General features: G+C 40.6%; 1 protein-coding gene across 1 annotated transcript in view; it reads left to right on the plus strand.

Annotated features, from left to right (window-relative positions):
• EP300 (E1A binding protein p300) overlaps positions 1-24,856 on the plus strand; it is an 82,775-nt gene that overhangs the window by 48,013 nt on the left and 9,906 nt on the right. The window contains exons 9-23 of the mRNA XM_059187082.1: positions 524-641; positions 1,493-1,667; positions 6,553-6,630; positions 7,617-7,726; positions 9,840-9,977; positions 10,544-10,966; positions 12,232-12,411; positions 12,619-12,763; positions 14,553-14,671; positions 15,997-16,236; positions 17,087-17,175; positions 19,105-19,185; positions 21,223-21,279; positions 22,340-22,417; positions 24,095-24,162. Of these exons, the coding sequence (XP_059043065.1) occupies positions 524-641; positions 1,493-1,667; positions 6,553-6,630; positions 7,617-7,726; positions 9,840-9,977; positions 10,544-10,966; positions 12,232-12,411; positions 12,619-12,763; positions 14,553-14,671; positions 15,997-16,236; positions 17,087-17,175; positions 19,105-19,185; positions 21,223-21,279; positions 22,340-22,417; positions 24,095-24,162 (2,099 nt within the window). The remainder of the gene's footprint in view (positions 1-523; positions 642-1,492; positions 1,668-6,552; positions 6,631-7,616; positions 7,727-9,839; positions 9,978-10,543; positions 10,967-12,231; positions 12,412-12,618; positions 12,764-14,552; positions 14,672-15,996; positions 16,237-17,086; positions 17,176-19,104; positions 19,186-21,222; positions 21,280-22,339; positions 22,418-24,094; positions 24,163-24,856) is intronic.

The raw sequence follows: 24,856 nt of genomic DNA on the forward strand, positions 1-24,856 counted from the left end.
TGCTCAGAGCATGGAGCCCGATGTGGGTCTCGATCCTGTGTCCCTGAGATCATGACCTGATCTGAAATCAAGAGTCGGATGCTTAATTTGACTCAGCCACCCAGGTGCCCCATTAGGTTTTATTTTACTAAGCTGAACAAATTGAGGAGAATAGAAGGGTCTGAAGGCGGTTGGTTCTTGACACTATGACAAAGGTCAGCTTTTCCTCACTAACTTTATGCAAATAACATGGTATAATTTTTTTGGTCCTATGTTAGAGTGACAGGGGCCAGAGGGGAATTTTGCAGTGTCGTTTCTTACATTCTGCTCTGGGAAACCTTTTGTTTACCTCCGAGACCATTTCATTTGGGCCCGTATTACTTCCTCTTTGAGTACAGCCCACCCCTTTTTATTTTACTTAATAGGCACATGATATAAAAATGAGAAAATAACTAATGAGGAGAAAGTTCAAAGTATTGTGTATTTCGGTGATGAGAAGGAGAAGTTGACATGATATAATAGTGGTAGAATTTTCTCTTTCTAGTGTTCAAGCCATATTTCCTACTCCGGATCCTGCTGCTTTAAAAGACCGGCGGATGGAAAACTTAGTTGCATACGCCCGGAAAGTGGAAGGGGACATGTATGAATCTGCAAATAATCGAGTGAGCATTTGCTTTTCTATATAAAGTCAGAAATGGACCCGTCTACTTGTGTATTCTTCTTTGTAACATATACAAATAACAGTGTACGTCAGAGGATACTCTTTAGCTTTCCTGTCTTACTCTCCCTGTGCACAGTCAAGATAACAAAGCAATTTTCTTAAAGCGTATGTCATCAAGAATCCTACATTTTTCCTCTTTGTAATACAGTGCACTTGTGTGGCACTTTATCTGGGTTGTCCTTCTGTCAGCTTACAAAGTGGTTGAGCTGTTACCAGCTCTGTGCTGTGTTCACGGGAGTATGGTGAATCAGCTGCTTCTCAAGTAGCAGTCCAGTTTCTCTGCATCATTTGAACTTTGTTCTCTAAATCGGCAGTTTTTCAGAATACAGCGTGCTCATTCCACAGGCTGCAATTGCCAGCATGTGTTCTGTAGACCTGCATAACGAGAGGTCATGCTCTACTATGCAGGTTCATAATAAAGTCGCTTTTCACGTGATGATTTCAAACATGAACTCACACCCAGAACGATCGAGGAAAGTGGATTAGGTGGTGCTTATCAGAGGGGAGGGGTGTGCAATGGGGGAGACAGGTGATGGGGATTCAGGAATGCACTTGTGATGAGCACCGGGTGCCGTGTGAAGTGTTGTGTCGCTGTATTGTACACCTGAAACTAATATTAAATGTATGCTAACTGAAATTAAAATAAAAACTTGAAAACAGTTTAGATTTTTACCCTTTGGGTTTCTGCTTCCCTCTTTAAATGAAGCGAATATCTGTTCTTTATTCATTTTTTCTGTTACCTAATGGGAGTTCCCCTTCCTTATCTCTGTTTTATTTCCAATATTCACAAAGGCGGAATACTACCATCTGCTCGCTGAGAAGATTTATAAGATCCAGAAAGAACTAGAAGAAAAACGAAGGACTAGACTACAGAAACAAAACATGCTGCCCAGTGCTGCAGGCATGGTGCCAGTTTCTATGAATCCAGGGCCCAATATGGGACAGCCACAACCGGGAATGACTACCAGTAAGTGCTTTTTGTACGGTTATTTTGGGAAGAAACTGGTAATAAAATGGTTTCTAAACAAAGTCATTAATTTTCATTGCTTGTGTACCTATTCTAGAGTTTCTGAACCACCCCTTTCTTTGCAAAGAAATTAATTCATCCCTCAGTAAAAGAAGTAACTGAATAGTATATTTAAGATTTCTGGTGATAGTAAATACTTAACAAGTCTTGATAGAAGCCCAGGATACTCTTCTCTTAAAGCAACACCTAGAAAATGATAGTCTACAGGTTTATACTGACTTGAATTTGGTAGACCTCCAATAAATGTAGGCCAAGCAGGTTCAAAGTCCCCACCAGCCTTCATACATCCTAAACACGAAATAAATGTTACTTAACATTGTCACATTTTCTTCTTGACACAAGATGTTTGAGGGCTAAGAATTTTTTTTTTTTTTTTTTAAACACAAGGGTTTAAAATTCATCTTGACAGTTTTGGTATTCTGGTTATAAGAGCCTTCTCAACCTAATGAATTAACCAGATATCCAAGAGTGTTATACATTCCCTTATTCATTCACTGACTTATTACTGGATTTCAAGCTGTGAAATGAGTTTTATACACATGGTGAAGAACAACACAGGCTAGTTTGAATGCTGTGAGAAAGGCTATGAGAGCATCAAGCTTGTATTGCTTGAGGTGGGGAACGCTGACTACCTGTAGACCTGCCATCTGAGCCAGCAAGCACCAGCTCATACATCAGGATTTTAGGTGGGCTGAGAAATTCATCTCCCTCAGGCCTTGAAGTAGTAAAGTGGTGAATTCCTGGTTGCTACTGGCCTTTAACAGGCACATTTGTTAAATGCAGTATGCTGGATACATGTTCTCCTAGGGCCAGTGAGAACCTACTGAGAAGTGTTGAGAAGAGCGACAGTGTGTCTGGCAGAGGCAGAGTATACATAAAGGTCCACTGGCAAAGGAAAAGCAGCAGTTTTTTGTCTTTGGTTTTTTAAGATTTATTTTAAAGACAGCCCAAGCAAGAGAGAGGAGTAGAGAGAGAAGCAGATAAGCGTGCCTCCCCCACCAAACCCCCCTGATTGGGAAGCCCGATGAGGGGCTCTATCCCAGGATCCTGGGATCATGACCTGAGCCGAAGCCAGGTGCTTAACCAACTGACCCTTCCAGACACCCAAGCAGCCAGGGTTTTTTTGTTGTTGTTCTGCCTACCTCCTAGGAGTAGGTAGGAGAGGAGAACAAATGTTCAGAAACCGTCAAGACTAGAATTGAGTAGACTAATTAGGTGCTGATGGTCTAAACCAGGATTAGGTATAGAGACAAGTGGGCCAACCTGAGATACTTGAGTGTGTGAGAGTTTTCTGAAGTTCTTTAGATGTTTGAGCCAACTCTAAAGTCTGCAGATACTAAATTGTGGTCTTCACAGTAGAGGGAAAGCAGTATGGTATATTGATGCAGACATGCAGACAGCAACAGACATCAGTGGAACTGAGTAGCCTCTATCCCTGCCTTATCCCATATGCAGATTAATTCTAGAAGAATCAAAAGTTTTAAATTTTAAAAAATTAAAAGTAGTACATAGAATGTATTGAAGAAAATATAAAATGTATTTTATATTTGTATTTTCTATATGTACATAGAATGTATTAAAGAAAATATAAAATGAAATGAGAAACATCTTTAGATACTACCTAGAAGTTGTGAAGAAAAAAATGACAACAGAAGATATCATAAACAATTTTTAATATTAAAGGTGCTGACTTCCTTAGTGTATGACTCGGGGAAAAAGATGAAACATGGGAAAAGAAAATGAAAGAATAAGTAAAATCAATGTGACCTTTTTGGGGTCTTTAAAGCTTAAAGTGGATATTGAAGACTGTACAGTAACTTGGCTCTGGATTACGCTATTGGGGAAAATTAAAATGTTTTTTTCATTCCCTTAAATCTAGTCATTACATTTCTAGAAATTTGATTTTTAAGTAATGTACTGTTGCACAGAAATATTCCCAATAACATAATTTTTACTATAGAAACATCCTAAAAGTGGCCCCACTATTACATTGCTAAAGTAGCCATACAGCTGTACACTAGAATATTTTAATTGAGGCTTCTCCAGAGCATTCCCTTTTTACCCAAGCAGCTGGAAGATGGAACAGATTTGACCAACCATCTGGAGCCCTCTGCTTAAAGGTGAAGGGCTAGGTGTGGCCGCTAAAGGAACCTCTAGAAGGTAATTCCACCTGCCCTGGTGAGCAGGCAGCGCACCCTGAGGGGCAGCTCCCTATACAGAGATACATAATCAGGAAGAATTCGTCCTGTTGTCCTCATGCGGATAAAAAAGTGCAAGGGAAATTCATTATACAAAACGTAAATGTTCATAGGAAAAATGAAAACAAAAAGGATAGGAAACAAAGTGGGAAGGGTGCCTGGAGGGTTCGGTCGGTTGAGCATCTGCCTTTTGCTTAGGTCATGATCCCAGGGTCTTGGGATTGAGCTCTGCCTCTGGCTTCTTGCTCAGCAGGGAATCTGCTTCTCCCTCTCCCTGCCTGTGTTCTCTCACTCTGTGAAATAACTAAATCTTTAAATTAAAAAAAAAAAAAAAAAAAAAACACAAACTGGGAGAGTTGACAGAGTTTAAAACCAGATTTGTAATAAAAAAAAAAAAAAACCACAGAAGATAAGAATTAAAACAGCTTTATTTAAAAAGGTACAAAATGTGGGGAGCCTGGCTGGTTCAGTCAGTGGAAGCATGTGACTCTTGATTTCAGGGTTGTGACTTTAAGCCCCGCATTGAGCTGTAGAGCTTACATTAAGAAAAAAATTAGTAGGGGAAAAAAAAAAGAAAAGAAAAAAATTAGTAGAGAGATAACAGATACATAGAAAAAAAGATTTGAGAGATAATGTTAGATACTATTGCCCATTTTACCAGTGAGGAGCTGAGGTAAAGAGGTGGCTTGACTTGCTATGGTCACACTGTTAGTGAACGGCAGAGCCAAGAATCATACCCAGGCATTTTGCCTTCACAGTCAGCTCTAAACCATGAAGGTATGTTAAATACAATTGTAATTAAAAACTAATAAAAGGGGGCGCCTGGGTGGCTCAGTTGGTTAAGCAACTGCCTTTGGCTCAGGCCATGATCCCGGAGTCCTGGGATCAAGTCCTGCATCAGGCTTCCTGCTTGGCAGGGAGTCTGCTTCTCGCTCTGACCCTCCTCCCTCTTCTCATGCTCTCTCTCTCAAATAAATAAAATCTTTTTTTAAAAAAATCTGGGGGGAAAAAAAAGGTGCATGGGTGGCTCAGTGGGTTAAGCCTCTGCCTCTGGCTCAGGTCATGATCACAGGGTCCTGGGATCAAGTGGGATTGGGCTCCTTTCCCAGCAGCAAGCCTGCTTCTCTCTATGCTTGACACTCCCCTTGCTTGTGCACTCTCTTTCTTTCTCTCACACACAAAATCTTTATTAAAAAAAATTTTTAGGGTGCCTGGGTGGCTCAGTGGGTTAAGCTTCTGCCTTCGGCTCAGGTCATGATCTCAGGGTACTGGGATTGAGTCCCGCATCGGGCTCTCTGCTCAGTGGGGAGCCTGCTTCCCCCTCTCTCTCTGCCTACTTGTGATCTCTGTCAAATAATTAAATAAAATCTTAAAAAAAAATAAACTACAGAGGTTTTTATCTTACGTTCTATAATTTTTATGTATTGAGTGTAGGTTATACCCATAATTTTATAAATCTTGTATAATTGTGGATAAAAGAGTATGTGAATAAATGTTCAGAATTCTCTCCAGTGTTCAATTTGTGTTTTGGTTTATTAAGAACAATACTTGGGACGCCTGGGTGGCTTAGTCGGTTGGGCGTCTGCCTTGGGCTCGGGTCATGATCCCAGAGTCCTAGAATCAAGTCCCGCATATGGCTCCTTGCCCAGCAGGGACCCTGCTTCTCCCTCTCCCTCTGCCTGCTTGTGCACGCGCATGCTCGCTGACAAATCTTTTAAAAAACAAAAAAAGGAACAATATTAGTGGTAAATCCTAGTGGATTTAGTTAGTTGAATTGTACTAAAGCACTTAGTTGTGTGATGATTTTTATTGTTAGTATAGCATACTTGCGGAAGTGACAGGGAATTTTTTGTTTTCCATTGTGTGGTAGGCTTCCCTTTAGAGCATAGTCTGCCACCAGCAAATCTGAGGTCCTTGATACATAGAGCAGTATAATACGTGAATTATTTAAGGTCAGCGTTCACAGTGGGTTTATGCACATAAAAACACATGGGGTACACATCAAATTTGGTCACTGAACAAAATCTGTGGCTGTCTCTTGGAGGTATTCTGCTGCATACCAACCAAAGATTCCAGATTAGTCAAACAGTAGCATATTAAATGCTATAGTAGTCTCTCCCTCTCTCTCTCTTTTTAATTTAAGATACTACTTTATTTTTCTGTCAACACTGAAGGAAAGCAAAATACTATAATCATTTGGAGGCTTTTCTTATATTTTAGAACTAACATTTTCTTTGGGTTCCTAAGTTCATTGCTTCATTCTTTGGAGAGTCAGGCTGAATTTTTCATGACATTACTAAAGATACTTTGTGAGGTTTTTCTTTTGTTTTCCTTTTCTCTCCTTCATTCTATCAACCCTTCCCCTTTTTAATGGAAAGGCCAGTGGCTAAAAGATGGTTTTCTAAGGGTATCTGGGTGGCTCAAGTCGGTTAAGGGTCCGCCTTTGGCTCAGGTCATGATTCTAGGGTCCTGTGATAGAACCCTGTGTTGAGCTCTCTACTTAGTGGGGAGTCTGCTTCTCCCTCACCCTCTGCCCCTCCCTCTGTTCATGCATGCTCTCTCAAAAATAAATGAGTAAATCTTAAAAAGTAGAAAGATTTTCTAACCGTTTCTCTGTTCCACTCTAGATGGCCCTCTACCTGACCCCTCTATGATCCGTGGCAGTGTGCCAAACCAGATGATGGCCCGGATAACTCCACAGCCTGGTAAGTTGTAAAAGCAATCCATGTAATCCATGTATCTAACCATGGCTTTAGTTTTTCCCGCAAGTAACCTCGATGTCCTACATGGGGCCTAAACTCACAACCTTGAGATCTAGAATCCCCTACTCTACCAACTATGCCAGCCAGGTGCCCCAACCATGGCTTTTTAAAACAGAGTCTCTGGTGTACTACAGGATTATTCTTGCCACCTTGCTTCCTGCCTCAGACCAGCAGCATGTATCATAATTACCAACTTGAGAAATCCGAGCACATTTTGGAGTTGGAGTCCAGGAAGGGAGGGGAAAGGAATTAAGAGTACAGACAGGTTGGCTGGCAGGTCAGGTGGCAAAGACATGAAGCATCCATTTGAAAACAACTGGTCGGGGCGCCTGGGTGGCTCAGTGGTTTAAAGCCTCTACCTTCGGCTCGGGTCATGATCCCAGGGTCCTGGGATCGAGCTCCGCATCGGCCTCTCTGCTCAGCAGGGAGCGTGCCCCCCAAACTCTTTCTGCCTACTTATGATCTATCTGTCAAATAAATAAAATCTTTTTAGAAACAAATAAATTAAATAAATAGAAACAACTGGTCAAGTGGTGCCTGGGTGACTCGGTCAGTTAAGCATCTGCCTTAGCCTCAGGTCATGATCCCAGGTCCTGGGATTGGGCCCTACTTTGGGCTCCCTGTTTGGTGGGGAGTCTGCCTCTCCCTCTTCATCTGTACACCCCCCCCCAACTTGGGCTCTCTTTCTCAAATAATTAAATAAATAAAATCTTTTTAAAAATAATAAGTAAAAACATCTGGTCAAGGTGGATTTTACTCTAGATTACTAGATTTTATTCAGAGAACAATATATTAATTAACAGTGGCCTTCATTCACAGTTGAAAACAGGTTCCTTTAATTATCCTGATAAAATGTTACAGAATCAGAATTCATTCTTTAATTCTCCAATTCCATGAAGGTATTCAGACCTAATGTTTTGTACTTACAGGTTTGAATCAGTTTGGCCAGATGAGTATGCCCCAGCCCCCAATTGGACCCCGACAGACCTCTCCTCTTCAGCACCATGGACAGTTAGCTCAGCCTGGAACTCTCAACCCAGTAAGTGTGTCCTCTTTGTGTAATCATTTTGGCCTTTACCTAAATCTTTTGTTGTTGTTGTTGGTTTGTTTGTTTCTGTTTTGTAAACAAACCTTACAGTTGCTTAAACAGCTAACTATACGCGATTAGCGTTTAGCGTTGATTATTTTCTGTAATTCTATTTGGCCCTTATGGTACACATGATACATGATTATATATGTGTTTTAACGAGGAGAATAAGTAGTTATTTTTTTAAAGTGGAATAGGAGAAAACTAAGCCATATACCACAGTTAGGCAGTAAATACTATAATCCCTAATTTGCATCCATCTCTTTTACCAATAAATTGTATTTAGAAATTTATCCTACAAAATTCATCACTCAGGTACCAAAACGATGTAATTTGGAGAAAATTCATGTTAGGATCTTGTATTATGTACTCTGTTTTGAAAAAGGCTGTATCCTGAATGTACAGTCAGGGATTCATTATGGTTCAATTACGGTACATTTGTAAATTGGAATATTCTATAACCAGTAATTTCAGACTTAACATGGTGGCATAAAACAGGTTTACAGCTTTAAATGAAAAACCAAGTTTCTGAAGTATATGTATTAGAGGATCCAAGATAGTGAAGAACTCTGTTGATTATAATCAATATAAAATAAACACTAAGAAACCCATGGTTCTCTTACAAGAAGAAAGCTGATAAGAATGACAGTCCGCCTTTCCCTGGAGTCTCAATATTTAGTAGCCTGCATATTTTGATGGTCGCCGCTCTTCTGTAATGTGCATCAAACATAGAACCTATCTAGACAGGAAGCTGTCTCTTGCAAGAGTGATGTAGGGACAGTTGTTAAGTTCTAGGGACTAGAGAAGAGGGACTCTGAGCATTCACCTCTCCTTATACAAATTCTAAGGCAGTCCACCTTTCCATGTTAACCCCAACCCTTAGGCTTCCAGAATTAGGTAGTGTCTTTAGTCCTTGAGTGCCAGGCTGCCGTGTTTTAATAATCTTTCTTAGACTATTAAGTATTTGGCCTTTGTTTTTCTATAATTGCTTTCTCTATTAAAGTCCTATGTTTGTTTGCGGAATTTTAGAAATGAAATTTAATAATCCTCAAGATAAAGAACGTTTCCCCTAAGAGTGCCCTCATATTCCCTTCCATTGAATCACTGTCCCCATTAGACAGCTGATACCTTGATTACTGTCACCATGGATTAACCTTACCTGTTTCTCGTCTTCACATAAATGGAATTATTCAAATGTACTCTTGTGTCTGGCCTATTTGGCTCAACATAATGGTTTTAATGTTCATCTGCATAGTTGTTTATGTCCATAATTTGTTATTGCTGAGTAGTAGTCCATTTAGTGAGTGTGCCACAATGTGTTTATTCTTTCTGTTATTGATGGACATTTTGATTGTTTCGTTGACTTTTTTATGAATAAAGTACTGTAAACACCCCCCCCCCGCCATGAAAGAAATGAAATATAACAATCCTCAAATATTTGTGGACCATGAATGCCACCAAGTTCAGCCACAAATCTTTTTTTTTTTTTTTTAAGATTTTATTTATTTATTTGACAGAAATCACAAGTAGATGGAGAGGCAGGCAGAGAGAGAGAGGGAAGCAGGCTCTCTGCTGAGCAGAGAGCCCGATGCAGGACTCGATCCCAGGACTCTGAGATCATGACCTGAGCCGAAGGCAGTGGCTTAACCCACTGAGCCACCCAGGCACCCCTCAGCCACAAATCTTTGTAAGATTTTAATTGTACTGATTATAGATTCTTAACGGTTTGTGCTACTGCAACATCATGACGTGAACACAGACCTTGTGAAGGTGTATTTCACTGTCACTTAACAGTATGCAAAGAGTGGTTACCTCTGTACCTTGTCAGGTGTGTATCGGAATTGGTTTGTCTGTAACCGCCCGTGATTGGTTTAGAGTAGGCTTGGGTCAGCTGTAAGGCTGTTCTCCATTATCTTTGTATGAGAGTCCAGTGTTGTATTTTCTTCCTTTTCTATCCAACTTTCCCCTCAGCAGAGCCACAGCAGAGGTGATTCTAACTGTAGTAGAATAACCATAATGAAGCAATTGGTGCTCTGGGTAATGTTTGTTTTTCCCCCCTATGCAGCCTATGGGCTACGGGCCTCGCATGCAGCAGCCTTCCGGCCAGAGCCAGTTCCTTCCCCAGACTCCGTTCTCCGCACAGGGAATGAATGTAACGAATATGCCCTTGGCTCCGTCCGGCGGGCAGGCCCCGGTGTCTCAAGTACGTCTCAGCGACAGGCTGCTGCTCCTGTTCTGGGGGGCCTTAAACTTCTCTGATCCAGGTTTTCACAGGGAAGGGTGGGAGCAAATAATGGGTGAAAATAGAGGCTTTTTAAGTTTTCAATAAGAGCAATTATGGACATATGGTATTCTGGACATGAAAAGATTATTCTGTGATATAGCAGTGCTGCTAATTGTTACAAACGAAGAAAGAGGTTAAGTTGATCATTGTAACTGTTTTTTAATAGTAGCGAACACTTCTGAAAATGAAATCTTAGAGTTGTAATACGGAAGAACGAACTGTGGCTACGGAGAGCATAACCAGGGAGAAAATACTGTGTATTCAACTGTCCCATTCCCCTGAAGTGGCCGAGGCCCATGCTGTTGTGGGTTGTTTTGTTTTCGGGGATTTTCGGGTGAATTTTCTTTGAAGTCTACTTAATTAAGTACTACGTTGGTGGATTATGTGAAGTTTTGACACATTTTGAAATGGAAGCATATTGCTGTGTAAATATTTTCTTTTACTGTGTTCTCAAGTGCCATCTTGTTCTGTTTCTCATTTAACAGGCACAAATGTCCAGTTCTTCCTGCCCTGTGAACTCTCCTATAATGCCTCCAGGGTCTCAAGGGAGCCACATTCACTGTCCCCCTCTCCCTCAGTCAGCTCTGCATCAGAATTCACCCTCTCCAGTACCTAGTCGCACCCCTACGCCTCACCACACTCCCCCAAGCATAGGGGCTCAGCAGCCACCAGCAACAGCAATTCCAGCCCCTGTTCCTACACCTCCAGCCATGCCACCCGGGCCACAAACCCAGGCTCTACATCCGCCTCCAAGGCAGACACCCACACCACCACCAACGCAACTTCCTTCACTTCCTGCTGCTCCTTCAGCTGACCAGCCCCAGCAGCAGCCTCTCTCCCAGCAGAGTACAGCAGCATCTGTTCCCACCCCGACAGCGCCGCTGCTGCCCCCACAGCCTGCGACTCCAGTAAGCAGAGAGTTGGGTTCCCGCAGAACCCTTTCAAACTGTACTGTAGTGTTGAGATTATTTATATGCCGGTTCTAGTTTGTATTTTGTTGTCTCCCCAGTTAAACTAGAATCTCTTTGCAGTTAGGGACTTTCTTTCCTTTCCTGTTCTTACTATAATTAGTACCTAGCATAGAGGGAGCTCAAAGACTTTGTTTAGGTCTGACGCTGGCCGTGGTATGTTTTGCGTTGTGTTCTGAGACTTGAGGGCATATAAGCAGGTGACAAGGGGAAAGAATCCATAGTATGTTCAGCACACCACATAACTTTTTATTTAAAGAATGTTTTTCAAACAGTCTGAGCTGTAGTATTTGAGAGTAAACGAACAAAACCATAGATTTATGAACGTCTGGTTCTAGCCACAGTTAGAAAATGATGACCTAAGGTGAGAAAAGTATGGGTCTTGAACAGTCCTTAGCTTCCTTGTGAGAGATTCATCATGTACATAGCAGAGATCTAAGTTCCCATCTAATAGTTGCATCTTTACTAATAGAATTCTTTGTGTCAAGGCTCAGAACTTTCTGCTTGCTTACTGATACCTACATTTTAGTTCTCTGTCATGTTGGTGAACAGAAAAGTCCATGAGTCATAACTACTTCATAAAACACCATAAGTCAGCAGTGGTTCATCCCACCCTCTGATAGGCAAGGAACAGTAGAATGCAGAAGGGAAACTTTTGATTAGGGTTCCTGAAAATTCTGACTACTCATGAGGTTTCTTATTGGAAGACCTAGGAAAAGAGATTACTGGTTATCCCATTAGAATGTGGTGATTCAAAACAGCCACTCTGTGGGAGTTCATTATATGTTCTCTACTTTTTCTATACCCTTGCAGATTTTCCCACTGGAAAGTTAAAAAAACAAAACAAAATAGCTATTCAATCCATCTTTTCTTTCCATTTCTTTCTAAATGTGAGTTTCTCTGGAGTAGTCATCTCTGAGACCCTAGCCCTCACACCCTGGCACGGGAGGACAGCTAGTGCAAAAACTGCTGGTGTCTCTCACATGTACGGTCAGCCAGCCAGTTTTGCAAGTCCTCAGTCTTCTGTTCTAACGCACAGTTTACTTCAAGGGAGCGGAGTAGGCCAAGGACGTGAAAGCACCATAAATGAATGTAATGAGAGGAGCCTAGATTTGGGTTGTTGATCACACCATCCTGTTGTGGAGCTTAAACTCTGGTTGTATAATTGGCAAACTTTTTGTGTGTTTTCCTCTCTTTATGCCCAGCTTTCCCAACCAGCTGTAAGCCTTGAAGGGCAGGTATCAAACCCTCCATCCACTAGTAGCACAGAAGTGAGTTCTCAGACCATTCCTGAGAAGCAGCCTTCACAGGAAGTGAAAATGGAGGCAAAGATGGAAGTGGAGCCACCAGAAGCAGCAGATGCTCAGCCAGAGGATGTCACAGAGGTGAGAGCAGGGCAAGGACTGCTGTTGGTTAGGGCCTCAGTCTAGGAACCCAAATTAGCATTCAGGTAATTAGGTCTCATTTCGTTGGTTTCCAGATGAGAAAGGGTCTTCAGGTATGTCTACAGGACAGAGGTTATAAGATAATGATCTTGTTGCTTCCTGGTGGCAAGTGTTTGGAATACTAAAAACGTTTACCTTGTCTTTCAGAGTAAAGCAGAAGACTGTAAAATGGAACCTACAGAAACAGAAGAGAGAGGCACTGAATTAAAAACTGAAACAAAAGAGGAGGAAGACCAGCCAAGTACTTCGGCTACCCAGTCATCTCCAGCTCCGGGGCAGTCAAAGAAGAAGAGTAGGTCTCTTAGGCTCTCTGTTCCTGGAGACAAGGGGGAAAAAAAACCCAAGACTTGGAATAGAAGGGAATCAGGCTTCTTGGGTTTAAGAAATTGATTTTAATGTGATTTCATTAAGCCTGGAGCCCATTTTGCCTGGTCTCTGGGTTATTACTAATATTGGAGAAGACTTTTTCTTTTCTGTAGGTGTAGTTCCTTCCTGCAGTCATTGGGTCAGTTGCACCCATCATTTCTTCAGGGTGGGCTGGTTAACAACCTCTCAAAAAAATTCTTTTCCACCAGAGGAGAGAGATTGTTACATATCCTTGAGTAAAATGCAGGAATCAATTGCAGTGACCATAGTACTGTTTGTTGTTAACCTGGGACTAGGCACTGTACCACCTGCATTGTCTCCTCTAAAAACTTGACAGCGTCTCTGAGTTACCGATGCCTGTTTTACAGGCAGGGAAAACCTGAGGCTTAGCAAGGTTAAGTAGCTTGTCCCAGCTTACTCAGCTGGCAAGTGAACCCAGGGGGGCTGATTGAGTCTCTGCTCCCAGCCAACTCTTAAATATTAATGAGTCAAGCCCAGCAAACAGCTCTGCTTCACACAGAGTGTTTTCTCTCTTCAGTTAATTCCCACAAAAACTGATGTACCAACTACTGTAGGACTAGAACTTCTCCTGGCTGTAATGATGCCCTCTGTGGTAGGACTTCTCTTAAGAGAGGAGTCTGCTGGCTCCTCAGATTGGCACATACAAAGTTTTTCTGTTAATATAACGCAGTTTAGAGTGTTGGAGTTGAAAAATTATTTGTATTTAAATAAGATTTACATAACTGAAGTGGTATTTTAATATAGGCTGTAAGAAACCCAATCTTATTATTAGAAATCTGTCTTTAAAATAGGTAATTTTGCAGGCTCAAATTTTGTTTCTTTTGAGTACAACCAGATATGAAAAACAAAGTATCCTCTCTATTTGTTCATTTATTTTCATGGTCGCCCCCAACATCAAGTGAAAAATATCTGAAGTACTAACAGATAGCCCTTCCTGAAGATAAAAATTAATTTGTAAATAGAAGTAAGAAGGCCTGGGCTGAGAGTGTTTTAAAGCCCAAGATTGAACCTTTAATGAATAGCTTCTTAAATAATAGCTTAAATTAAATCCATCGTCAAATCTTTCCTGATGTTTAGGACATATTAACACGCTAGGATGAAATTTGATCAACTCAGTCCATTTTTTGGCAGTAACAATTTAGTTCTCTGTTTAGACTTAAACCTAACATTGGCCATTATAGATGATATGTCCTTCTCAGCTCTAAAACACCAAGCTAAATTTAATGAGGGACTCTTCCCTCAGGGTTTCGGATTCCTTTAGCGTTTAGATAATACAGGTCTAATTTCTGACTTATTAAATACTGTTATCATGAATAAGGCCTTACTTCTGTTCTTGTTCAACAGCATCGCCTGTCCCTCCCCATCGCTAGTATATTTTGAAATGTTTTTTTGACAGGTCTGTTCATAAATTTTTGGAATGTTGGGGATTCTGTTTCTACTTGGTCAAAACTATCTTAACTGAACTTCTGACTGAAAAATTAGCTGAGTTATGAAGGGTGTTTAAAGTTGACTAGACATGGTGTTTTGAAGGTGCTACCTGATGCGGACCAGGAATTAGAAATAGGAAGTGTGTCCTAAATGATACCTTCATGGAGATAACGTTGGGCAGATTTGTGGTTTGTGAGATATTTTTATAGCTTCAACTTGAAGCATTTCTTCTTTGCTTAATTGATAATTTCAAATGTGCTCTTAAGTTTTCAAACCAGAGGAGTTACGACAGGCACTGATGCCAACTTTAGAGGCACTTTACCGACAGGATCCAGAATCCCTTCCCTTTCGTCAACCTGTGGACCCTCAACTTCTTGGAATCCCTGTAAGTATGTGGTGGTACTTTCAATTTTTTTTTTTAATTTGTTAATAGCTTTATTCAGATACAATTCACATAATATACAAGATACCCATTTAAACTGAATAATTCAGTAATTTTTGTGTATTAACAGGATTGTGCAACTACGGCTAGTCTGTTCTGGATCATTTTCATCACCCCCAAAAAGAAACCCCATGTCCATAGGTAGTTACTCCCATTTCCTCCCCCATCCAACCACTAGTCTACTTCTGTCTCTATGGATTTGTTTATGGGCATTTCATTAAATGGAATTAAATAGTATGTGTTTATGACTGGCTTCATTCAAGGTTCATCCATATTATAGCATGAACCTGTATGTCGTTCTTTTTGTGGCCCAGAAATATCCCTCTGTATGGCCACATCACATTTTCTTTACCCATTCGTGAGTTCTTAGACATTGGAGTTGTTTGCACTTTGGAGCTGTTGAGGGTAGTGCTGCTGGGAGTGTTCATTCACGTGCAGAATTTTGTGTGGGTGGATGTTTGTGTTTCATTGGGGTATATTCCAAGGAGTGTGATTACTGGGTCACGGGTTTATTTGGTAGAAAAGATGGACGAAATTAGCTTCATCTGTTTCTGAAGTTGGCCTTTCTACGCTAGGCTGCTGGGAGCCTTCATTTGAGCCTTCTAAGTGGTGTTGAATAAGGCATTGGAGTGCTTACGGAGGCAAAGTTCTTAGGAACTTCTTTCTTCCTCTAGTTTTCTGTGACCTCAGATCACTGATACCTACTGGGCTTTGTTTTCTCATCAGTAGGCCCTTTTTAGTACTAAAATGTTATGACAGGCCATTTGCCTTCTTGGTCTTTAAATGGATCACACGTATACTGTAGTAAGGAATCTGGGGTTTCAGTAGGTCATCAGCCTACTATCTGGAAAGTCTGCATAGTAGCTCTGTTAATATCTCTATAGATTAGTAATTTAAAGAAAGAAGTGATAGGGGTGCCTGAGTGGCTCATTTGGTTGAGTAGCTGACTCTTGATTTCACCTCGAGTCATGATCCCAGGGTCCTGGGATCCAGCCCCGTGTGTCAGGCTCCGTGCTCAGTGGGGAGTCTGCTGGAGGATTTTCTTTCCTTCTGCCCTCCCCGAGTTGATACACTTGCCCACGTGCTCTCTTTCTCTAAACAAAATTTTTAAAAGAAAGCTAAGGGCATCAATCAGTTTCTTGGATATTACCTTAGGTCAAAGACTCAGCTTTTCTGGAAAACTCATGATTATAATAGGAAGACACACCATCTGCCGTAAAACATACTGAGACTGAGATAATGTTGCTTGGTGCCACTTACCTTTCTAGGATTACTTTGATATTGTGAAGAGCCCCATGGACCTTTCTACCATCAAGAGGAAGTTAGACACTGGACAGTATCAGGAACCCTGGCAGTATGTGGATGACATTTGGCTTATGTTCAACAATGCCTGGTTGTATAATCGGAAAACATCTCGGGTATACAAGTATTGCTCCAAGCTGTCTGAAGTCTTTGAACAAGAAATTGACCCAGTAATGCAAAGCCTTGGATATTGTTGTGGCAGAAAGGTAAGAAATTTTTCACCGGTAATTAAAAGCTTGACTATTTAGAATCCTAAATCATCAGATTGTAAACTCACCTGGAATAGGACTTTGAATCATCTTCACCTGTGGGTGCACAGTTCTGGCATGAGCTGGTTTTCCTGTGCATACCAACTCACATGCATTTCATCTTGTCCTACTGAGTTTTTTGCTAAGTGGCTGAAGGACGTGACGGCCCTGCCCCAATCATCTCAGAGTGATGAGCAGATACAGTACAGTAGTCCCTCTTTGTCATGGTTTTCCTTCCCATTGTTTCTGTCAACCATAGTCCAGAAACAGATGATGCACCTTCTGACATACTAGCAAGAGGTCAGTAGTAGCTTTTATGCTACTTCGGAACACCTGCGTCGTTGAACTTATTTCATCTCTTCACCTAGGCATCATAGCATCACAAGAAGGGTGGGTACAGTACAGTAAAATATTTTGAGAAAGGCCACAATCACATAACTGTGTTTTTAGTATATTATTATTTGTTCTGTTTTATTATTAGTTTCTAATCTCTTACCTGTGTCTAATTTATAAATTACCTTTATTATAGATATGTATGTATAGGAGACAACATGATACTATATTTACAGTGTGGTACTGTCCAGGATCTTAGGCATCCACTGGTGTGGTCTTTGCCTGTTGAAAAGTGAGACTGCTGCAGGATAGGAAGAGTGGTGGTAGTTTTATGTGTGCTCTTAGAAACTGAGTTAGCCCATTATATAAATGAGAACTCAAGAACTCACTGACTTTTGTTTCTGAAATGCTATTTTGCCTATTCTAGCTGGTTTTTCAGGCCTGTGTACTATTTAACAAATGGTTTCTATTGCAGTTGGAGTTTTCTCCACAGACACTCTGTTGCTATGGCAAACAGTTGTGCACAATCCCTCGTGATGCCACTTACTACAGTTACCAGAACAGGTAAGCTAAAACATGTGTGGACCATGGTCCGCGTATCCGTGTGTCCAGGGACTGCATGCGGATGGACCAGCACACATACATTCATGGTTCATGTGTATCTTGCTTGAAAACAACTGTACAGCACAAGTTCTGGTCTTAGCATTCTGCCTTTGTTTGCAGAATCAGTACAGCAGAAGGTAGCCTTGTGTCAGTTGTCTGGCCCCTTATTTTTAGAAGGCAAGAGCCCAAATCCTTGAGAGGTTAACCAGTTTTGTGAGTTGGTGGCATAGATGGCATTATATCCCAGCTTACCACAGCCTGAGGCTGAGAAAATTTTTAAATGAATGTCTTTTCTTGTCCATGAAATTGCTGCCATCTCCTTCCCAAAAACTACCCAAAAAGCTTGTACCAAAAGTTTTTAGCCAGCTATATCTTTTGGGAAATGTTTCCTTTTTGTGTGCAGCCTATCACTAAGTTGTACTCAAAGCAAATGAAAACAGGATTTCAGAGTTTTTTTCTTTGCCTCTGTTAAGCCAATAAAAAGGAAAATCTCCAAAAAATAGGTCTGCACCAGACTGTTACTTCAAGTTTATTTTGAATATGACAGTGGATGGTAGAGTTCTAACAAATTAGGAAACTCTGCTTTATTTTTCTCCTGGCCAAACAATGGCTGTAATCACACAGATGGCATTCATTTATCTATCTTAAGCATGATCTGTCTCCTATTTTCAGTCATTAGCCTACAAATAAAACTTGGGGCGCTGAGACAGTCATAACAAGACCAGGCAGTTAATACTCTTTAATAAAAAAACCAACTTCATGGTGGTGGTTCTTGCTGGACTTGTGTGCTACAGTTGCGTTTCTAGCTTTGAAAAAGTCACTTAAACTTTTTGTTTTGTTTACAAAAAGTTAAGTGCACTCCTAATGCTTTGTTGTATCATTAGAATCCATAGTTTTTCACTGTTAATACCTAGGAAAAGTGAGTCAAGTTTTTAAAAGCACTTACGTTTAAAAAAAAAGTGACAACTTGCATGAAACTTTGCTCATGCTGCAGCCTTGACATCTGTGCCATTTTTGTTTTTTTTAACACCAGTGCGCAGTGTTTGTAATCTTTGTACCTAAGGAACATGGAATCATGCGCCTGCGTGCACCACTGCCTGCCTTTGCCTTTTCAGCTCTCAGTTGGTGGCTGCAATGAGTATTTCAGCACTTGTGCAGAGTTTTCGTTGAAAAAATATTTTTTTACGTGGCTTTGTTGGGATCAGAAAAATTTTGTGGGTTTTTTTCAGTTGGGGTTGTTTTTAGGTGATTGCTTCCTCGTTCTGTATCCATAGTGGATTTTTATTTGTTACTTATTTTGTTCTTGGAAATGGGGAGAACTGTGTGATTGTTTTGTTTCAGTAATAGAGCAGCAGTTCTTTCCTCCAGTACATTTATCCTTCCTCCTTTTGATTATTTTCATCAAGTAGCATTAATTACTAAAATGAAAGAATGTAGGTCTGTGTAAGTGAAACTTTTTTGTTTTATTTGCTGTAATCATTTGCTACTTGTGATCCCATTTGAGATATTTAATGCTAATCTGCTTTGCCTTGGCTTTCTGCTTTGTGTTGTCTTGTCTTGCTTTTATGTTTTTTGTTGTCCTGCAATCCCTCATTTCTTCGTTTGTTTTGTGTTTTTTTTTTCTCCCTCATGCTTGTCCGTTGTCTGCACTTGGCTTTGATTGCAAAAAAAAACCAAAAACCAAAAAAAACCAAAAACAAAACAAAACAAAAAAAAACAAACTGTGGGGCCCATAACTCTGCATCATTGAATGTCCTTGTCGCCGTTGATGACCTGCTCTCTGCTCCCGTCCCCCTCCTTGGCCTGCTGTGATTGGTGGCTTCGTTGCTTGGCTTGGGCTGTGTTGTGTGAACGGAACAGTTCACCCCAGTATGGCCTTCTTGCCGACAGGTATCATTTCTGTGAGAAGTGTTTCAATGAAATCCAAGGGGAGAGCGTTTCTTTGGGGGATGACCCTTCCCAGCCTCAAACGTAAGTAACTGCATTGTTTTGGAAAGTGCTGTCTTGGTTAGTTGTCCAGTGATTATCCTTAAGCTTCTAGTGGTCTTGGGTTACACTGCCAGTATAGTAGCTGTTTGCCACAGTGGGCTATTTAAATACAAATTAATTAAAGGAAATAAAAGTTCACATTTCAGATGTTCCATAGACCTCTGTGGGTAGTGGCTGCCATGTTAGTCAGAAAAGATAGAAAACATTCCTGTCACAGCAGAAAGTTTTGTCAACACTGATCTAGGAAATACATCAACACTGGATTGGGTGGTCATTTTAGATACTTCTTCTATATGGAAACAGCTTCTCTCGTAAAAATTGAAAGGCTGTAGTGCAAGGGAACTTTGTTATTTAACTCAAGTTGGAGGGGAACTGAACAGATAACTTCCTTACAGCCTTCTCGTGTTTGGTTATCAGTACTGAAATCATTATAATCATTGAGCAACATTCATTTCACATTATGGGTTTAAGCACTTAATTAGAGTAGCCCAGAAGAAAGAGAGTAGGTTGGGCTTTTGCATTCTCACAAGCTCTTATTGTGTGTGGCAAATGCCAGGACAAATTTAGAAACATAGCTTAAGTTGGCTAATAGCTCTTCTGATTGCTAAAATGTAGTGTTAGACATTGTGTTTCAGGTGTGTACTGTTTTAGGAAGAAAACTATTTGGTATACTTTAAATATTCTTCAGTTCCTTTTTTCTGGTTTAACTTGTAATAAACAGAAGCAGTTCAGAACATTCCAAAAAGTGTGGGATTGTTACACTACTAGTGAAAAATAGGGCTTCTGAGGGAAAACTGGTTAATTTTTCCGAATTAAGTCTTGAAGTTGCACTTTTCCTTCAGTCACCGTTAGACTGCCAATATAGTAGAGTCGGGTGCTAGTCTGGGGGAGCAGATGCTGGGTCCCCTTGAACCTTAAGGAGATTTTCTGACCCTTGGCTAAATAAATCAGGCTGACTAGCTCTAAGTTCCCCTGATGGCAGGAAAGGAAGGCAGCCTTACCATTGGTACAGTTGAGTGGCTTCCCACAAGATCTAAACCTTAGGACCATGAATTTCTTCGACTAAAGTGTATGGAAATCCCCTTCCAATTCTATAGGTCTGTAGTGGGCCTGAGAGTCTGCGTTACTGACAGGCTCCTAAGTCCTTAAGCACACTTTGAAAAGAAAGGACTTTCGCCCTTTAGATCTAGACCATATGTAGTAGGAAGGAGTTTAAGTGTGGAGAGAGGTCCTCTTTTCTGTGAGGAGGAGTCACTGTAGTCAGCGTTGGGCACCCTGAAGTTGATTCTAGGTAGAGAAGGTTAAGACATTAGCGTCTGTATTGGTGAGGCTATGAGCAGTGTGTTGTGCTAGCTTTGGGGATGGGAGGCCATGTGAAAGTTTTAAACAGGTAACAATTAGTAACCTGAAATGTGTTTTAATATTGAGATTTTTTTGTTGTTAATATAAAATGTTATTTGACTAGACTGTCCTAAGAAATGAATATTAATTTAAAAGAGGGTTTAGCTCCTTCCGTATACACCATCTTCATAGCTCAGTCTAGGAGCTGTCTGTTATTAAAAGCTATAAATGCTGGGGGCACCTGGCTGTCTCAGTCAGGGGAACACGGGACTCTTGACCCTCAGGGTGGTGAGTTCAGGCCCCATGTTGGGTGTAGAGATTACTCAAAAACCAGATCTTTTAAAAAGAAGAAAGGTATAAATACCTAATGATTACTAAGAGTAGTAAACAAAGTTTTAAAAAGAACAACAAAGTCCTATGTTTGTAGTTGGTGAGTTGCTGGGTTGTTCATTTCCTCTCCGGGGAAATAGATTTATTATAAAGTCTCCAAAAACATGGGCATTCCTTTATGTAAATGTACATTTTGTAAGAGCCTAGAATGTGCCTATTCAGTGTACCCTCAGTATCTTAGAAGATTTAAATAATCCACTTTTGTAAGATTTGTTCCTTTGGTTAGAATGGTAGTCAGATTGCTCATTTTTATTGCTTTTTCTCATTGTGTCCCTCTTTTCTCCTTAGTACAATAAATAAAGAACAATTTTCCAAGAGAAAAAATGACACACTGGATCCTGAACTGTAAGTGGCGCCTTGCATAGTCCGTTTACTTTGATATTCCCTCTTCCTTTCCTTCTCTCTGTTTGCATAGCCAGTGTGGTGTGAGGATAAATCCGTACAACGTATGTCCAACACACGGGCTGGAAATTTGGAAGCGTTACAGTTAATATCATTTACATTTCTCTAAATCCCCTAAATAGTTTGGGCCCAAGTGAAGCTCCCTCCTACCTCTGCTGATTGTCATGTGTTCCTTCCCTGTGCATTTTCAGACATCTTCATACTCCCCTACTTTGTAGTGAGGCCAACCAGAAAGTACCGAACAGTCGTAGTACTCTGGACACTCCTAGAATGGGTAGCGTAGTGCCAGACTTCTTCCTTTTTTAAAAAAAATAGATTTATCAGAGAGTGAGTGCACAAGCAGTGGGAGTGGCAGACTGAGGTAGTAGCAGGCTCCCCGCTGAGCAAGGAGCCTGATGTGGGACTTGATCCCAGGACCCTGGGATCATGATCTCAGCTACACAGCCATCCTCAGTGGCTTTAAGCAGTAGTGATCTTTCACTTTTTACTGCCTACCCACAGTCATATTTTAAATTGTCACATTCAGGGGCACCTGGCCGGCTCGGTAGGTAGAGCTTGTGACTCAGGGTTCTAAGTTCAAGCCCCATGTTGGGTGTAGAAATTACTTAAAAAAATTTTTTTTGGTGTGCCTGGGTGTCACAGTTAAGTATTAGTTAAGTATCTGACTCTTGGTTTCCGCATAGGTCATCATCTTGGGGTCATGCAGTTGGGCTCCACACTCAGCAGGGAATCTGCTTAAATTCTGTATGGTGCTAACCCTCCTAACCCCTAACCTCCCTGCCACCGTGTGCTCCCTCTCTCTCAGATAAAATTATCACACTCAGTGACTTAATTACTTTTGAATTTTGCTCTGCCTGTAACACTAAAGAGCTTTTTTAAAAAAGATCCTTCTTTGAATGTAATCTTGGCTATCTTAAATTGTCGGGAATAAAGGAAAGTGTTGGAAAGTTTGATTTAGTTAAAGTTCTGGTTTAATCTCACATTCTTTGGCTTTTCATTACAGGTTTGTTGAATGTACAGAGTGTGGAAGAAAGATGCATCAGATCTGTGTCCTTCATCATGAAATCATCTGGCCATCTGGGTGAGACATTAGTATTTTTTCTAGAGTTTTTCTTTGTGAACTTTAGCAAGTTTTTATCATTGCAATGATTGTATCATATTTTCAAAGTTACTGTGTGTGATAGTTAAAATTCACTTTTAGGGGCACCTGGGTAGCTTACTCTGTTAAAGCATCTGTTGTCAGGTTAGGTCATGATCCTGGTTCCTGGGATAGACCCCCATGTCAGGCTCCCTGCTGCTCTTCAGGGTTCTGCCCCTTCTCCCTCTGCCATTCCCCTTGCTTGTACGCCTTGCATTCTTTCAAATAAATAAATAAAATCTTTAAAAAATTCTGAAGTTCACTTTTAAAACATAAAGCTAGAATCCAAAAATATAAGTCTTTCTCTTAAATTAGCAAGCCTCTGCCTTTGGCTCGGGTCATGATCCCAGGGTCCTGGGATCAAGCCCCGCATCGGGCTCTCTGCTCAGCAGGGAGCCTGCTTCCTTTCCTCTCTCTCTCTGCCTACCTGTGATCTCTATCAGATAAATAAATAAAATCTTTGAGAACAAAAGAAAACAACTAAGTATTTTTGTAAGATTTATCAGAAGAGTTAAGAAACCTCAGCACCTGGAAACTAACAAAGAGTTATTAGAAGGAATTAAATTTGCCAGATTTTGAGTGCTGCTTATACTGTCTATAGTAGGAACATTTTAAGATACAGAGGGTGTCCATGGGGCAGCTCTGTTCTTACCTCTGAGGAAATGTCATGCTGTGAATGGTTTACTAAATGGTAAAATGGGTTATGATTTGATGTTTGCAGGGGGTTGGGCAGTAAGTTATATGGCTATTGTCCAGTGAAAGAGTTTCATAGAAATGACTACAAACAGATTTCTATAAACAAACTGTCTTTGGGTCCCAAGTTCTGTTTCTGAATATTCTCCATGTATTTACTTAAGAACTGCACATTATCAACGACTTTGACAACAGTAAATGGATTTTTGTCCATTGTGACACTTGTCTACTACTGTGGGTCTCTGTTCACTCTCCAGGATGGAGTTGGTACCAGCTCAGTTCAAGGTTGGGGGTGTCTATACATGATCTCAGGGTGCCCGGCTGAAGAATTGGAAGAGCAAGTGACTCTTGATCTCACTCAGGGTTATGAGTTTGATGCACCCCCCACCACCACCACCCTTGTTGTGGGTAGAGATTACTTAAATGAATAAATAAATACAAAGTTAAAAAAAGATGGGCTTTCTGTACTGTCCTGTGCTCTTTAATTGTTGATGCTGGTTTAGGGATCACAGGAAAGAAGTGGCTAATTAACACATTTCTAGAAAATAACATGCAGGGGGAAAATCAGTCATTTGATGTATGTATGGCTTATGTTCAGATATGCCTTTTTAGTGCTCTCAATTTAGAGAGCTGGGTAAGAATAGTTAAAAGGCTTACAGTGATTCCTGCAACTTAAGATCAGTCGATTGGTTAAGGAACACTTTTTTTTATTCTTATTTTTTCCTTAATGCTTTCTAAATGCTCTTTGTATATTGCTTACTTTGTCATTATTATATATTTAGAAATATTTCTCCCAGTTTGTGTTTTGAGTTTTAACTTTATATATATATACACACATATATATGTATATGGTAGACTTTGTTACTACTATGTTAACTTGAAATTTTTCTCTAAGCTGTGTAAGCAGAGTCTTGGTTTACATTTTAGATTTGTCTGTGATGGCTGCTTAAAGAAATCTGCACGAACCAGGAAAGAAAATAAGTTTTCTGCTAAAAGTAAGTTTAATCTTAGAAGTAAATCCTGGCAATACTTTGCTGAAACATAGTTAAACTATCCAAGTGGCCCGCAGCTGGTTCAGTCTGAAGAGCATGTGACTTAGATCTCTGGGTTGTGAGTTCAAGCCCCACGTTGAGTGTAGAGATAACGTGTAAAGGATTAGGATTTGAAATGTGCAAGGTGTGTGTGTGGATTTTTTTCCCTAAATTTCTTCATTTTGGGGGCCACATATAGAAATACTGTCCAAAGTTGCCATCCCATGCGTGATTGCCTCGATTTGGTCCATACAATTAGGGCTTCTTGCAGACCTGTCTCGCTTCAGGGACAAGGGGGAGTGATAGCCAAAGATTGTTATCGTACGGTTGAGATTATCACGTTATTTGGTATTTGGTTTAATGTTACAGATGCCTTTGCACTTTTTACTGACCTACAGAATGCTTTTTTTCCTATAATTTCTCATAATACCCAACCAGTGCCATTTTTAAATATGACTGCAATTGAGGCAAAGTGCATGTAGGTGTTCTATTTTTTAACGTCTGAAATTGGAAAATTTTCCAAAAAGTTGGGTGGAGGGGTGCCTAGGTGGCTCAGTTGGATAAGCAGCTGCCTTTGGGATTAAATCCCAGAACCCTGGGATTGAGTCCTGCATAGGGCTCCCCACTCAGTGAGGGTCTGTTTCTCCCTCCCTGCCCC

Source organism: Mustela lutreola, chromosome 8 (genome assembly GCF_030435805.1).
Source record: "Mustela lutreola isolate mMusLut2 chromosome 8, mMusLut2.pri, whole genome shotgun sequence".
Taxonomy (NCBI): domain Eukaryota; kingdom Metazoa; phylum Chordata; class Mammalia; order Carnivora; family Mustelidae; genus Mustela; species Mustela lutreola.